This window comes from Bombus flavifrons, chromosome 8 (assembly GCF_040668555.2).
Source record: "Bombus flavifrons isolate JBK064 chromosome 8, iyBomFlav1_principal, whole genome shotgun sequence".
Taxonomy (NCBI): domain Eukaryota; kingdom Metazoa; phylum Arthropoda; class Insecta; order Hymenoptera; family Apidae; genus Bombus; species Bombus flavifrons.
Window position 1 is genome coordinate 10,334,127 of NC_138449.1, and position 14,544 is coordinate 10,348,670.

The following is a 14,544-nucleotide window of genomic DNA, read 5'->3' on the forward strand; positions in this document are numbered from 1 at the left end:
TCATATTATCAAATATGAGATAAATTATAATATGTCATCATCTTCAATTTGTAACAAAATATTAATGAAATTATGAGTTCTGTTACAATTACAATATACACGTATAAATTTTATATTACCAAAATTCTTTTTATTCATATAATACATACAAAATTATATACTAGATATTTTTAAATTGTATACTTTGCTTTATTATATAAAAGTTGAAGCACAGAAAATTTTATAGTATTCAAATAAATACATTTTGCTGCTTATAAAGTGCGACCAAAATTGATCTTAAATATTATACTACAAAATATTTATTCATTAAAAATTAATTCCATGTTTGAAAGTATATACTTATTTAGGTATCACATGATGTTAAATTTTCATATTTTTGATGTAACAAGTAGTTAGTAAGCTATAAACTAGCCATTTTTTTATGTTTTTAGTCAATTCTATAAAAATGTAGATATATTTATATTAGATTGTAGTATAAATCTCATTATTATTTGAATACAAATTCAACTATTAGCCACATAGAATAACATAACATTAAAATAGTTTGTTTAAGTATATGTAGAAATAGTAATATTTTTCGTCATTTTATAAAATTTTCAATTGTATATAACTTCGAACTATAAAACATCATTGAATATTTTTGATAAAATTTTATCTATTGTTCCTATGCACTTTATATAACTTTGAAATTGTGAAAGTTTTTATTATTAACATAGGTAATATTATAAATTCTATAAGATCGAAAATGTATTAATACAATCATACATAATGTAAATCAATATAAAAATCAGTTTGTTTTTCTTTCATATACTTATGTTAATAAAAAATTTTTACATTCCTGGATTTAAATTTTAGCTTCATGAATTACCAACATATTTTTAAGATAAATAATGTATAAAGTTATAATCAAGCTTTTATATTTAAATATTCAATTTGATTTTTGTTCATTTTTGTAAATTTACGATATACAATGGCGTACAAAAGTTCCCGGCGAAGTAGATCTTTTAGTATACAGTATATACCAAAATAGACATCTAAAAATTTTTAAGCAATATTAGATACATGTGTATCGCAAATAAGAGAAAACAATATGTCAAATAAACACTATTATATTGTGTGTTACAGTTATCTAAAAATTGTAAAGCTAGCATGTTTAAAAATTTCCAGTCAGTATCCAATATACCCAATATCCAATATTAATTAAAAGTTTTTAGATATCACTGTTGAAATGTGTAGTGAAAACTATCTGACTGAAAACTTTTGCATGCCATTGGAGACATATCACTATATACTAAGATCATCACATGCATTATCTGTTAAAGAAGGCAAAAATATTTTAAGGACATGAGTGTTCTTAATTTTTTATACTTTTATCAAGTCCAACTAATAAGTAATTTTTTCTATTGTACAGTTTGAAAATAAATAAATAAATAAATATTGCACATAGTATACTTTATGTTTAAAATTAATTTATTTCAAATATGTGTATGTTTGTGTACTTAAATTATTTTTAACGCATAATTATTAAAATAATTTAACTACTTACGAGACTTGATACATATTATTATTAATTTTTTTCATTGGTGTAAAATGTAAGTAAGTACATTCTGTGTTGTTTGTAAAATTAAATATCTTTTTATTTGTAATTTGAATATACTCTTTATAGAAAAATTCGTTTATATCAAAATAATTATATATATATTATATTATATATAATTATATCAATATATATTATATTAACAATAACAATATATATATATATATATATATATATATATATATATATATATTATATATATATAATGTGAATAGATCACTCATGTCCAAAAAATGTAAGTATAAGTAATATATACAGTATTTTAATTATTTGATATAAATTATTTTATTATTCAATTACTAGTACTTTGAAATAGTACTAGTTTAAGTCAAATGTAGATATTAAATGAATGGTTGTATTTTATGTACGAATGGATCATTTTTGATGTTATATATACATTATTTATATCGTAGATTTTGTTAATTGCTGATTAAATGTCAACCAAGTAATTCAAAGTCTTCATCAGATGTATCACATTGTGGATCTATATGTTCAAAATCTACAACTATAACAAAGAATTACTAAGATGGACTACAATAAATGAGATTTCGAATTATTTATACCTTTAGTAAAATTTTCCTTTTTTTTTTGTTAATGTTATATCAACTTCAAAATACTTACAAGTTGAAGTTGCTATAGCTTCTGAAGCTATATCTTCAACTGGTGACCATTGCGCTAATCTTTCTGCACATAATTCAAGTAAAGGTTGCTTTTCTGGTGTTATTAATTCTTCCTGAATAGATTTGCATAAAGATTTAAAGTCCTTTTCAGTTGCGCAAAAGAAACACTGAAATGGAACGTTATTCTTTTACTTCATAAAAATATATTTTATTTTATAAATTGCTTAATTCTCTGACTAATTTTTAAATAACAAAAATTAATTATATACTAACAAGTGCTACAGAAGGGTCTATTCCCGTGATAGGTATACGACTAGAAGATTTACAATGGTAGGTAGCATCCATTTCAATCTCTTCCTCTTCTAGTTTTTTGCCAACACTACCCGATCTTTGTGTTGTATGAGGATCTAAATAAATTACTTCATTTTCTGCAAATGCAAAATTGTAATTTGTGTACATTTTCATTGTATCTTTTTTTAATTTGATAATTCTATTTTTATATGTATACATACCAACGCATCCTATGAAATATAGTGCAAGATTAGGTTTTCCTCCTATTACTCCTAGAGATTGTGGAATTTTGAATGAAGTCTGAAAAATTATAGGTATGAATATATTATCCTTAACTTCATTCATATTTCACTCCAATTTTAGCCATTCATGCAAGAATTGATTTCTTCATTACTTTAAGACCGTTAATGTAGATTGGATTAATCTCGCTTAATCCAAGGCGAAGAGGTATTAAAAGTAATAAAGGTTTCCATTGGCTAGGTGCTTTCAATGGTACAGCACCATCAGCTTCCACTGTTGTACCTCCTTCTACTCTACATTGCTTTACTGTAAATGTTTAATTATATGATACAGTTTAATGTTTAGAAATTTATTAAAATTTATTAAATAATAGACATATTAAAATGAAGAGTTTTGATTACTTACAAATGTCATTAACTATTAATGTATTATCCAAAGCAACGTGTATTGTAATTGAACTCCATTCATCAAACACAACTAATTTTCTAAAAATTGAAACTTGATAAAATATCAAATCTTATATTAGAAATATTTAAAATATAATAAATATGTACTTTAATACTTGTGCTATTGTGTTGGGTCCAAACCATTGTCCAACTTCTTTTCCTTCTGATGCTCCCATTGATGCAATTTGATGAATAGAGAAAGCAGCAGTTCGTTTGTCTTCAAAACGTTCTAGAATTTTCAGGTACGTACTGTTTCTAGTTTCTGCAGTCCATTGCCAATCTCTACCTATTTTTAATTTTTTAATATTTAAAAATTAAATATTTACAATTTATATAACTATAATTATCAATATTTTATTTTAGGAACCGTTATTATGTTACAAAATGATTTAATTGATAGATTTTTTTGATGCAATTATGAACAACTAAGTATTTAAAATTGTTATAAGAGCATTAAACGTGAAATGATAAAATTATTAGATTCAAATTAATAGTTACCTAAATGTAATATAATTAAAGCTTGACCAAGAACCATTTGACCACATCTTAACATACAACCCCAACCTTTGTCGGATGTAAATGTAGAATTGTAACCGCCAATAGGCACAAAATTTTTTCGGTAAGTAAACCATAACTTGGACCTTATATCCCTACGAATTATGTCCAGTTCTGAAATTTAAGACCTTACATATCTAATTTATTATAGATCTCTTTACTGTAACTGTGTATTAGACCTCTTATGGCATTATATTTTTTCCCAAGAATCCATACTGGTTCATCTGTTTGTGGTATATCCTCTGGTTCGTCTGAAATATTTTGTGTGAAAAGGCTGTCCATTCTCACAGTATTCGCAAATACTATCTATGTCACTTAAAATGCTTCAATGTATCATAAAGATAAAATGTTTTGTTACTCTATAATTATACAAAAGAGAAAGTACAGCTTTTTTCTACAAGAAAAAAAGAAGCAATTGCAATAAGGTTAAATATTTGTCAAAGAATGACATTCTACATACAATGCATAGTACAACCACCTTCAACTTGGTAAACCAGCATTCGTCATTGCTCATTGAGCGAAGAATTCATTGCTTTTGCAACTAACAAATATAGTATGTACTAGTATTGACTTTAACAGAATGTCAATAATATCATATCAGCAACACAGCTGATTAACAAAGATCTCGAGGTTAGTGCAATAACCGAGAACAGCTTGAATTTTAATATTGTATAATGTATAAATAACATATATAAAACGTTATTTTGATGCAAAATATTTCGCTTCAAAAATAATAAGATATAAAATATGCTCTTTACGTCCAAGCAAGCACATAGTAATTCCCTGTATCTCACATCGTTTTCATTCCACTTCGCAAAAATATATATTTTGAATACTCCTTCTTTACGCTAGATGGCATACATTTTCATACGAAGTATATGTACACTCTCGCATACTTACCTCGTCTGTGAATCCAAGTCAATGATCTAACTACCTACTTACCAAAATTAGTAAAGTTAACAGAAATAAAAATGCTTCTTTTATTACACACCCATATAAATATACTCATGTGTAATACTACATTGTATAAATTTATTTAAATTAAATAAATAGAGATTAGAATAAATAAAGAATAAACAAAGAAATTTTATTTTTCATTAACTAAAAATGTGTCCATTGATTTATATTCCTTACTACAGCATAATGAAAATGTTATCAATATCTGAGATCTTTTTTATAAAAATTTATTTAAACACGATCTCATTGAAACTATTTTTACTTATCCATATTATTATAATAAACTTTCACTGTTTATTTAATATAAATTATAAAGCATCGATAATTTTATGAAGATATAATTAAAAGTATAAGTATACGCACGTATTCTTGTATAACACAGTAGTTAGTAAGTAAAGTAATGTATTTGCACGAAATATTTTACATTTGTGAAATAATACAAGGTATCGAATGTCAACGACGATAATACAATCAACCGGAAATATTTACGAATTATTACACGCATCGACATTGCATAATATTCGGACTATCACAAGTGCAATGGAATACTCTGATTGGTGCATGACAGATCAAATTTCCAGTCTCTTGTATGATCAACTTCTACCTGTACAGTTGACTACTTACCCACTTAACGTTTCTGTTTATTTCGATCAGTGGTATTTAACGTGCAACTTTTACAGGTTTTCCTATTGGCCTTTGAATAATGTAATAAACATATTTCGTATTTTTTTGTGACAATAGTATTATATAGTAATCTAGTTTCTTTACTTTTCGGTTGTAAATTTGTGAATAAGTGGTAACTAAAGCTTTTGTGACATTGATGAATTTGATTGCAAGGATTAAAAATTGTAAGTAAATAATAAAGATAGAACATAAGATAATAAATTTTTAATTTCATTATTATAAGATAATTATAATACTAATATAAATATGTAACATATCTATAACGTATGTAATATATTAATTTAAAAATGTTGAAGTAATTATTGTTATGTACAATTTTTAAGATACATATTACCAGAAGAGGAAATCTTTGATATTACAGATAACTTTCTGTAAATTAGAATCTGAAATTCGATAACACGAACCAATTGTATTTGTTCAAGATTTTCTAGTTGTAAAAGTAGGTCAAATTAAATTGACCTTTAATAAGAGTTCTTTATAGTTTAAACATGTATAGTTACTTACAAATCTAATGCAGCATATTTAAAAGGTTATCATAAATTTATTTTTTTTCAGTAACTAACGAGTAATGAAGAAATATTAAATAAAATTATTTATTTATATATTACTCTAAATTAAAATTAATATATTATAAAATCAAATAAATTACATAAACCACAAATAAGTCTTTAAGCATGACTACCGAATTAAATTTTGTGCATAAATTTTATTCCGTTAAGATCGATATATCCGATTTTAGATCGAATACCTTTGATCAAATACCACGATGGTTTTTTTTTAATAATAAAGTCTATCGTAGCGTTGTTACCTTTCGCAAAGTGGATTTCCTTGAGACTTTCTACAGGTATTGTAACATATCTTATACGTATATAAATCTTTGTATGAATAATTATTTTCCAAATAAATATAACGATTTTCGTTGTGGAAAATCATGAATCGTATTTAGTTCTTTTACGCAATAATAAAAATTATAGTTGTACATTACTATATTAAAATTATTAATAAATATTGTGCTTCTGATATATTACTGCACAATATGCTTAAAAAATTTTCATTGCCTTGTATATCGTTATCTTATTTATTTAGAGAAATACATACATTACTTTTCTTGAAACAGTGCTTTAAAAAGATCATGTTATTCGTATCATTCATAATTTATCAGTATCAACGATATAAAAATTTGCATCTGTAAATGAATAATCTAACAATGATCAGTTATTAGGTATACCACGGTACATAATCATTTGTATAGTACCTTTGTATGGCAACTCGACTTGGAAATACGTGCAATATGACTCATTATAGTTCATAATTCATGAAGTTTTTTGTTCTTCTATTTTTCGCGATGTTGAGGATATTACGAGATAAATTGCTTGGAGGACACAATTATATTATATAATTGCAGTAATCATCGTGTAATGAACTCTAGTATTGAAATAGGATTCTAATGTAATGCAATGGGTATAATTGATTTCTTTTCATCACTTTTATATTTACATTTGTATATATATTTTTCGTTATAAATCCATAAAACTTTCTTTAAAATTTGTTCTTGTCTGTTTTTTGCTGTATAGCGAAATTACCTGAATTTAATACAAAATCAAATTAAATAACTATAAAGATGTGCATTGCGAATTAATAAATTAAACTTTACGTAATTTATAATAAAATACGTAACAAACTTGAAACAAAAATTCCATTCCTTTCATTCGTCTATATTTCAATTGTACAATAAGCTTAACAAATCAATTAATCTGAAGAGCAATCAGATCTGATGTATAGCAAAAACTATGGCGAACGTAATACGAGATTAATGTAAACGTGTAAATGTATGCAAAAGCAGGCGTTCTCAATAGGTTTGACTACTTACAATTAGTTCCAATCGCACAAGAGGAATATCCTGTAAATCGAATCTATGATCCAGTATGCGCGATCCAATATGCAACTACTATGTGATCCACAACCGCAGCATTTCTAAACTTACAGCTCTTTACTTTCACTTGATCCAGAAGTTAACAAGTGTGAATTCTTGTCACTTTCAGTTTGATAGATATTATAATACCGATGGAAGATATATAATAAAATGTATAGTAAGACGTAGGTAGTGAATTTAATACTCGAATTACACATATGCCTTATTCCAAAATTAATAGATTCAATCGAATTCATTTGAATTAAGGTTGAAAGAAATACACGAAAAAAAAGAAATTTATCGAACAAGCGATCACGAAGCTGTCCGATAAATGGCAAAAAATCCTCGAAAGCAGCGGTACGTGTTATTTAATGAACAACACTGATTCCACAAAAATACATCGCTCTTAAATTTTTCTTAAATTTTGTTACGTACATTCTGAATGACACAAGAAAAATTCATTAGACAAACGAATCAAATAGAAGTTATCTATATTCGGCATTACGGACGATTAAACTTTCGAATAATAGGTAAATTATCTTTTTACGTACACGTTTAATTGTTCCTTCTTTATCAAATTTTATCTGAACGCATATGAAGCGGTTCCATAAAACTTTGAAGCAGAACGTACAAAATGAAAGTGACGCGACATGCGATCAATAATCTCCAAACGTTCAGTTGAAAGAGTAGTCCTATCGTTCGGATCATGATAATCATTTCAGACACGATCGCGAGCACACCTCATTGACACCGCTAGGATTAAAAGTCTTTACCGTTTATGGATAACTCGCGTATTTTAGTGCAAACGCAAAGATATCTGTTGTGCGTGGATAACAAGTATATTTAGATGTAGCGTAAAAATTAGTAAATTAAATTAATATGATCGAACTTAGATCAAGATATTAAAATCACAGTGACACTAAAGTATGTTATAGTCGATTCTAAAAATATATTAATCGTAATAAAAACAAAACGAATTCTATTGATCACCTTTAAGTTTCTTAGAAAATCGCGATATGTATCAAACACAGTTACTATAAATATCATCTGGAACAATTTTCAAGCTATTCTTTGTTATCGGCAGATCTCGATGGATCTGTTTTTGTTAAATAACAGAACAGGAAGTGGCTTCAGTTGAATTGTGAATACGCAGGTTGGTAATAAAAAAACCATATATTTTTATCGTGAATATGATCGAAACATCAAACTAACACCATTAAACGTGTTCAAGAGGTGCACGTGTGTCACAACTGTTGCTTTGCGTAACAGGTTGTCGCGATACATACGGCGAAATGCCTTGGGAATATGTCAATAGAATGCCTATGGATACTGATGTGCTTGAAAGATTAATTTTATATTCGGATAAGGTATCGTAATACACAACAATTTGTTGAATTGTACAAGAGAGTTGGAAAATATCTTTAATCGCGGTATATTAAAGTGCACTGCACTGGAAGGTTGCAACGTAGCCTGTGTTACCTTCTGCAGAATGGAAAGAAAAAATAACTTTGAAATCACTATTTCATTAAAGATTTGAATATCGTCGCTTTGTTACATTTGTGCCAAAACAGCATAAGTTAATTGTATCGTTCTGTGTATATATATTTATAATGTATATAACTGTCTGCTAAGATACGGAACTTTCTACTTTCGAAATATTACTAGGTCACTGCTATTAGCGAAATTCTTCCTCGATATTGGTACTTATGTATATTTGTTTATATAATTGTATGTATTTTTCTAGTTGTAGCACATCATAAAACTTACTATTTTTAAAAGTGATGAACATGTTCATAATATGCTAAAAATTATTTTAAGTTAAATTTCCTTTTAAAAAACTGCTTTACGATGTTATATTTATTACTTTTCGTGCATCATTCATTCCAAATTAATATAATTCACAAGAAGCTAGATAGATAGTTTGTTGAAAAATTTACATAATTTGTGCCATTCTTAAATTAAAAATAATTTTCAAGCGAATATCTATAGCTTATAATGTTCTAAAGTATTTTTTAATCTTATGTTTAATCCTATTATTTTGCAGATATTTTTCGAATATACCAATAGTTTATTATGTTACGTGTTTCAGTATCAGAAATAATTAATTTAAATTTTCAATAATATCTACATAGTTTGAAAGAAGTAACAGTAAGAAGTTATAATGAATACGTAAAAAATGTCATTAAAGTATTAATTATCTTCGTTGGAAAAATGTAATAAATTTCGAATTAGATTTTAACCCATTATCTCATTGTAAATATGTAAAGAGGGATACGTTTTATAATTGTTTTATAGTTCTGTAAACCAAGCTTCTCTGACAATAAACTGCATTTGAAATCGGTAACCTTTCAGGAAACGATGGAGAGAAAGAAATCCTCGGTTGAGTCTGTCAAGGATACAGAATACGGAACGTGAGTATTGCAGCTTTCCATCTGATTACTCCATTCCATCATAATTAATGACTTTTTACGTATATTTTTGCGTTGAACATTACGTTTATTTATTTCTCATGGGATTGCTAACAATTTTACAAAATCATCTCCTTAGTTCTCGCTTACTATGTGTGTAATATAAGACTTAAATGCATTCACACATATGTAGGGGCATTTTCTTTTCGAATAACGTAATCGAGCTGAATTATATCATTGTTTAAAGATCGTTAACTGTTTAAGAAATTATAGAAATTGTACTTTCGAAATGCAAATTGTTAGAATTTATAATACTGGCAATTTTCTAGCGTCAAATACGAAGATGAACTCATACCATCCTGGAAGTTTTGGAAAAAAAGACGATACGTAGTCGGAGTATTAGCATTTTTTGGATTTTTTACGTCCTACATTCTTCGTGTAAATTTAAGCGTAGCCATTGTCGCAATGACCGCGAAGGTTCACAAAATCGATAAAAATGGAACCGAATATTTTGTAAGTGATTAAATTCTAAGTCATTAATTCTAATCCTATTCATTTTTAGAATATTTAATTTCGTTTTTAATTTGCATACTTAAATGTAGGTGTACATATGCGAATATTATGTAAATAAAAAGAATATCAGTAAAAATTTCTCGATAAATAGCACGAAATTCAAATGAAACAATGGTTGCGATAAGTTATATTAATAGATTTACAATATGACTTTAGTGATGATATATTAATGCGTAAGATTAGTACAAAGAATATTTTTTATCAGTTGTGAAATAATTATCTGACATGATTATGCACGCATTATCTTTATCATAATAGGCATATCAAAGAGGATTTGTAAATATATAATTCTGTTTTATTGCTCTTTTTATATAATGCGTACTCAGAAACTCGTGCATTTAAGATCTTCGTTTAACGCTACAGTAATATAAAAATTTATTTTGATTTATATAGGTTTATTATTAAACTCGTATTTTTTCTTTTAATTAAAAGTAAACTAAAATCAAGCGAAAAGTTCAACATGTTAAAAACTATTAGTATTTATAAAAGATAAATACAACAGTCACTATTTACTGTTTGATATTTAGAAGCTTAAAAAATATACTATTACACCAGACAAACGAATCATACATTAACTTTGATCACTTTTAAATGTATTCAGAGTATTATTTACAGGAACAAGAATTCGACTGGGATTCGAAAACACAAGGACTGGTTTTAAGTTCCTTTTTCTACGGATACATAAGTACTCAATTACTGGGAGGATGGCTTGGCGCACGTATTGGCGGAAAAAGAGTTTTTGGTCTTGGAATCGCCACTACAGCTTTTCTTACAATTATCACACCACCCCTAGCCAGAATGAGCGTTTACATTTTGGTTGCTTTGCGAATAGTGGAAGGAATTTGCGAGGTAAGCCATATTAAAATTATGATATTAAGTATAAATAAATTCCTTTTATCTGGATAAATTTTGTTTATTGCTTTTTAATAATACATACGCATAATAATATATATATATATACGTTCAATTGTGTATTAATTAACATTTTTTTAAATTATTATTTAAATCTTAACTTTAGCTTAACATATTGATCCTGAAAAATAATGATCTATTCTTAAGAATGACTTCATTTATTAATCCTTCACTCCTGTTCTTAGAATAATATCTTTTATTTTGCACTAGGAGCCTTTTACTCCATCCATTGGAGAGAAAAAGAAATAAGATAATACTGGAATGTTGGAAATATATATTGACTTATAAAAATGTCACATAACCCGTTTAACATCTTCCAAAACATATTTCTTATTCTTTTTTAAGTTCCTAATAATCTCATATTTTATATCAAAGAAAAAAAGTGAGACATAATAAGTATATTTTGCAGATAAGATGTCAAGTAGAAAACACACCCAATATGCAGGGTTAGTCGAGACAAGTAACCGATAAATACAGAAATCCGGTTTCTCGTGACTCACCCTGTATACAAAGCAAATATTTTTACACATACGTTATACATATTCAGGTTCATTATTATAGATGTGTACAAAATACATTATCATACATTCATTTATGCATATTATTTATTACTCGTATCTTTTATTCTGTTTTAATAAAGAGTAAAAATACGACAAAGTAACAATAAACTTTCGAAATAACTATTTTTCAATTAAGTAAATTTTTTTTTATCTTGTAGGTTTTGATTGCTCAAATAATTTCTAATCATTTGAATTTAGGGTGTAACATATCCTTGCATACATGCAATATGGGCACAGTGGGCACCTCCATTGGAAAGATCAAAATTAGCGACTCTTGCATTCTCCGGAAGTTTCTTTGGAACTGTATTTGCTATGCCGGTTGCCGGTTTAATGGCTGAATACCTTGGCTGGGCTTCTGTTTTTTACGTTTTTGGAGCAGCTGGTCTTGTTTGGTTTTTTTACTGGTGGATAATCGTGAAGGATAAACCGGAGGACGATACATCTATTTCTGAAGCTGAACTTGAATATATTAAAAGTAGCCTTGGAAATGCGAATAAAGAAGAGGTAAGATTGTGTTAAGAAATAACATGATATAACAGAACAGTTTTTATGCTTTTTTACACTTCCTCAAAAGATTAAAAAATTTGAATAATTAGATAATTCACTTTCAGAAATTGTATCATTTTGTACCGCCCTATTTTCAATAATTTTCGTATCGTCAATAATTTTTTATCGAGAACTTTTTTTTAGTTAATTTGCTTTGCTAAATTTTTATGTGTCATTATTATTAATATATACATAATGTTATATTTTTACATTTTATTTATAGAATTCTTTTAATATATAGAAATTTATATATTATATACATATATTATATTATATTTTTATATAGAAAATTACACATCCATGGAAAGCTATGCTCACATCTCCACCAGTTTGGGCAATTGTTGCAGCTCATTTTAGCGAAAATTGGGGTTTTTACACCATGCTTACTCAGTTACCGACATTTATGAATGGTTCGATCAATTGAACGTTTATTTAATGAATATAAATTATATACTCTGTCCTAAATATAATTTACTTTTAGATGTACTGGATTTCAAATTAGATAAAACTGGATATTTATCTGCACTACCGTATCTAGCTATGACTCTCGTTGTTCAATTTTCTGGACACTTAGCAGATTATCTCAGAACAGAGAAAATCCTATCGACTACGCAGGTCTGTTATTAAATACTTATAAATAATTTTTATTTCAAATACACTTATTTTTTATCTTGTTTCCAGTCCCCCCCTTCCCTCAAAAACATTTCAAAATAAAATATTTAATTAACACACTATTTATATTTTATTAATTTTAATATATTGTTTTTGAGTACATTTTCAAGTGTCACGTAATACAAGTATGAAATACAATAAAAATCTTACAATTAAAGTATTTATTTTATTTCAGGTGCGTAAGTTATTTAATTGCGGAGCTTTTGTATTTCAAACGATATTCATGACTTGTACAGGTTTTATCTTAACACCAACGGGGGTGGTTATTTGTATCACTATAGCAGTTGGCCTTGGTGGCTTTGCTTGGTCCGGTTTTGGGTAATTTTTTTTCGTATTCCGAATATAAAATATGATATAGTATATACATATAATACGATACATATATATGCCAGGAAAACTGAGGATTTATTTATTTACAATACCATATAATATAACAAGTTGAATGAATTGAATTATGTATCTTATATAAATTATGATTTTACTTTAAGAATTCATTAATTACATATCTCATTTTATAAATACATTAACTCTATATTTAACTCTATAAAATATATTATTACATTATATAAATATTTTTTTATAGAGTAAATCATTTGGATATTGCTCCTAAGCATGCCAGTGTGCTTATGGGAATAGGAAATACTGTTGCTACCTTACCTGGAGTTGTGAGCCCTATTATTACTGGATATATTGTCCAAAATAAAGTAGGTTTAAATTATAATATATTTATTTTTACCTAAATATTAGAGGAATATTTAATTATATTGGCATTTACAAATTGTATAACTTTGTGTTAAATCATACTTACCATTAGCTATAACACTATAAAATCAATTAATAATTATTAATTAGTAATTAACGGATGTTCAAAAAACTAATGAGATTGGAACATATTTCATAGAGTGCTGCAGAATGGAGGATAGTTTTCATTATTGCTGGTGCAGTTTATTTGATAGGAGCTGTGATATATGGTTTATACGCATCTGGTGAAAAACAAAGTTGGGCAGAAAGAAGTGATGAAGAATCAAAGAGATCTTATGATAATCCAGCAATGGAAATAGATAATTTGTAGTATGAAACAAATTAAATTTATTGACAGTTACATCAGTATTTATAATATATGTATATAATATACATGAATGTTTGGCTCGAAGCTAAAGTAGTTATGATTATTTTTATTGAGTATACATTAATATAATACACATGAATAACTTTTTTCTACTTTTTGATTTAAACAGTTCTTTATGGACGAGCAGAATTTTATAAAATTCTTTTTATATATATGTATGAATAGTGTAGAATAACAGTATTTATATCATGACACATAAAACATTCTTTAATATTTGATACTTGCCAACAAAAATATAAATGTATATTTAAATGTAATGTGGTTCTATATTTATAGTATTTAAATAAAAAGATTGTTATCAAAACAATTAAATGATTAAAAAAATTTATTTATGTATAAGTTATTGTATGTATGTACATTTTAAAAAGAAAAGATTTATATAAAGAATTTCTAATTGAACATTTTATTTTACGAAAATAAATAACTATTAACAATAGATAAT

At 26.6% G+C, this 14,544-nt stretch overlaps 2 protein-coding genes across 8 annotated transcripts; one reads left to right on the forward strand and one right to left on the reverse strand.

Annotated features, from left to right (window-relative positions):
• Positions 1-160: 160 nt before the first annotated feature.
• Positions 161-4,707, reverse strand: Atg4a (Autophagy-related 4a). 5 transcript variants are annotated; one of them, XM_069119001.1, is made up of 10 exons: positions 4,210-4,707; positions 3,929-4,108; positions 3,693-3,863; positions 3,303-3,480; positions 3,154-3,233; positions 2,903-3,054; positions 2,730-2,808; positions 2,491-2,645; positions 2,219-2,384; positions 173-1,034 (listed from the first exon to the last, which is right to left on the reverse strand). In XM_069119001.1, exons 2-10 carry the CDS (start codon positions 4,029-4,031, stop codon positions 907-909), a joined length of 1,212 nt encoding a protein of 403 aa, XP_068975102.1. In that variant the 5' UTR covers positions 4,032-4,108; positions 4,210-4,707; the 3' UTR covers positions 173-906. The 5 variants fall into 5 exon arrangements, with proteins under 5 accessions (XP_068975105.1, XP_068975102.1, XP_068975101.1 ...); XM_069119000.1 differs by having other exon boundaries at positions 174-1,034; positions 3,929-4,143; positions 4,210-4,706; XM_069118999.1 differs by having other exon boundaries at positions 174-1,034; positions 3,929-4,143; positions 4,228-4,705.
• A 580-nt stretch (positions 4,708-5,287) lies between these two features.
• Positions 5,288-14,349, forward strand: MFS9 (major facilitator superfamily transporter 9). 3 transcript variants are annotated; one of them, XM_069118990.1, is made up of 11 exons: positions 8,015-8,455; positions 8,534-8,669; positions 9,655-9,713; positions 10,040-10,223; positions 10,899-11,132; positions 11,954-12,259; positions 12,588-12,711; positions 12,783-12,916; positions 13,149-13,291; positions 13,557-13,677; positions 13,875-14,349. In XM_069118990.1, exons 2-11 carry the CDS (start codon positions 8,595-8,597, stop codon positions 14,043-14,045), a joined length of 1,551 nt encoding a protein of 516 aa, XP_068975091.1. In that variant the 5' UTR covers positions 8,015-8,455; positions 8,534-8,594; the 3' UTR covers positions 14,046-14,349. The 3 variants fall into 3 exon arrangements, with proteins under 3 accessions (XP_068975093.1, XP_068975091.1, XP_068975092.1); XM_069118992.1 differs by lacking the exons at positions 8,015-8,455; positions 8,534-8,669 and adding an exon at positions 5,288-5,554; XM_069118991.1 differs by lacking the exon at positions 8,534-8,669 and having other exon boundaries at positions 8,018-8,455.
• Positions 14,350-14,544: the final 195 nt, after the last annotated feature.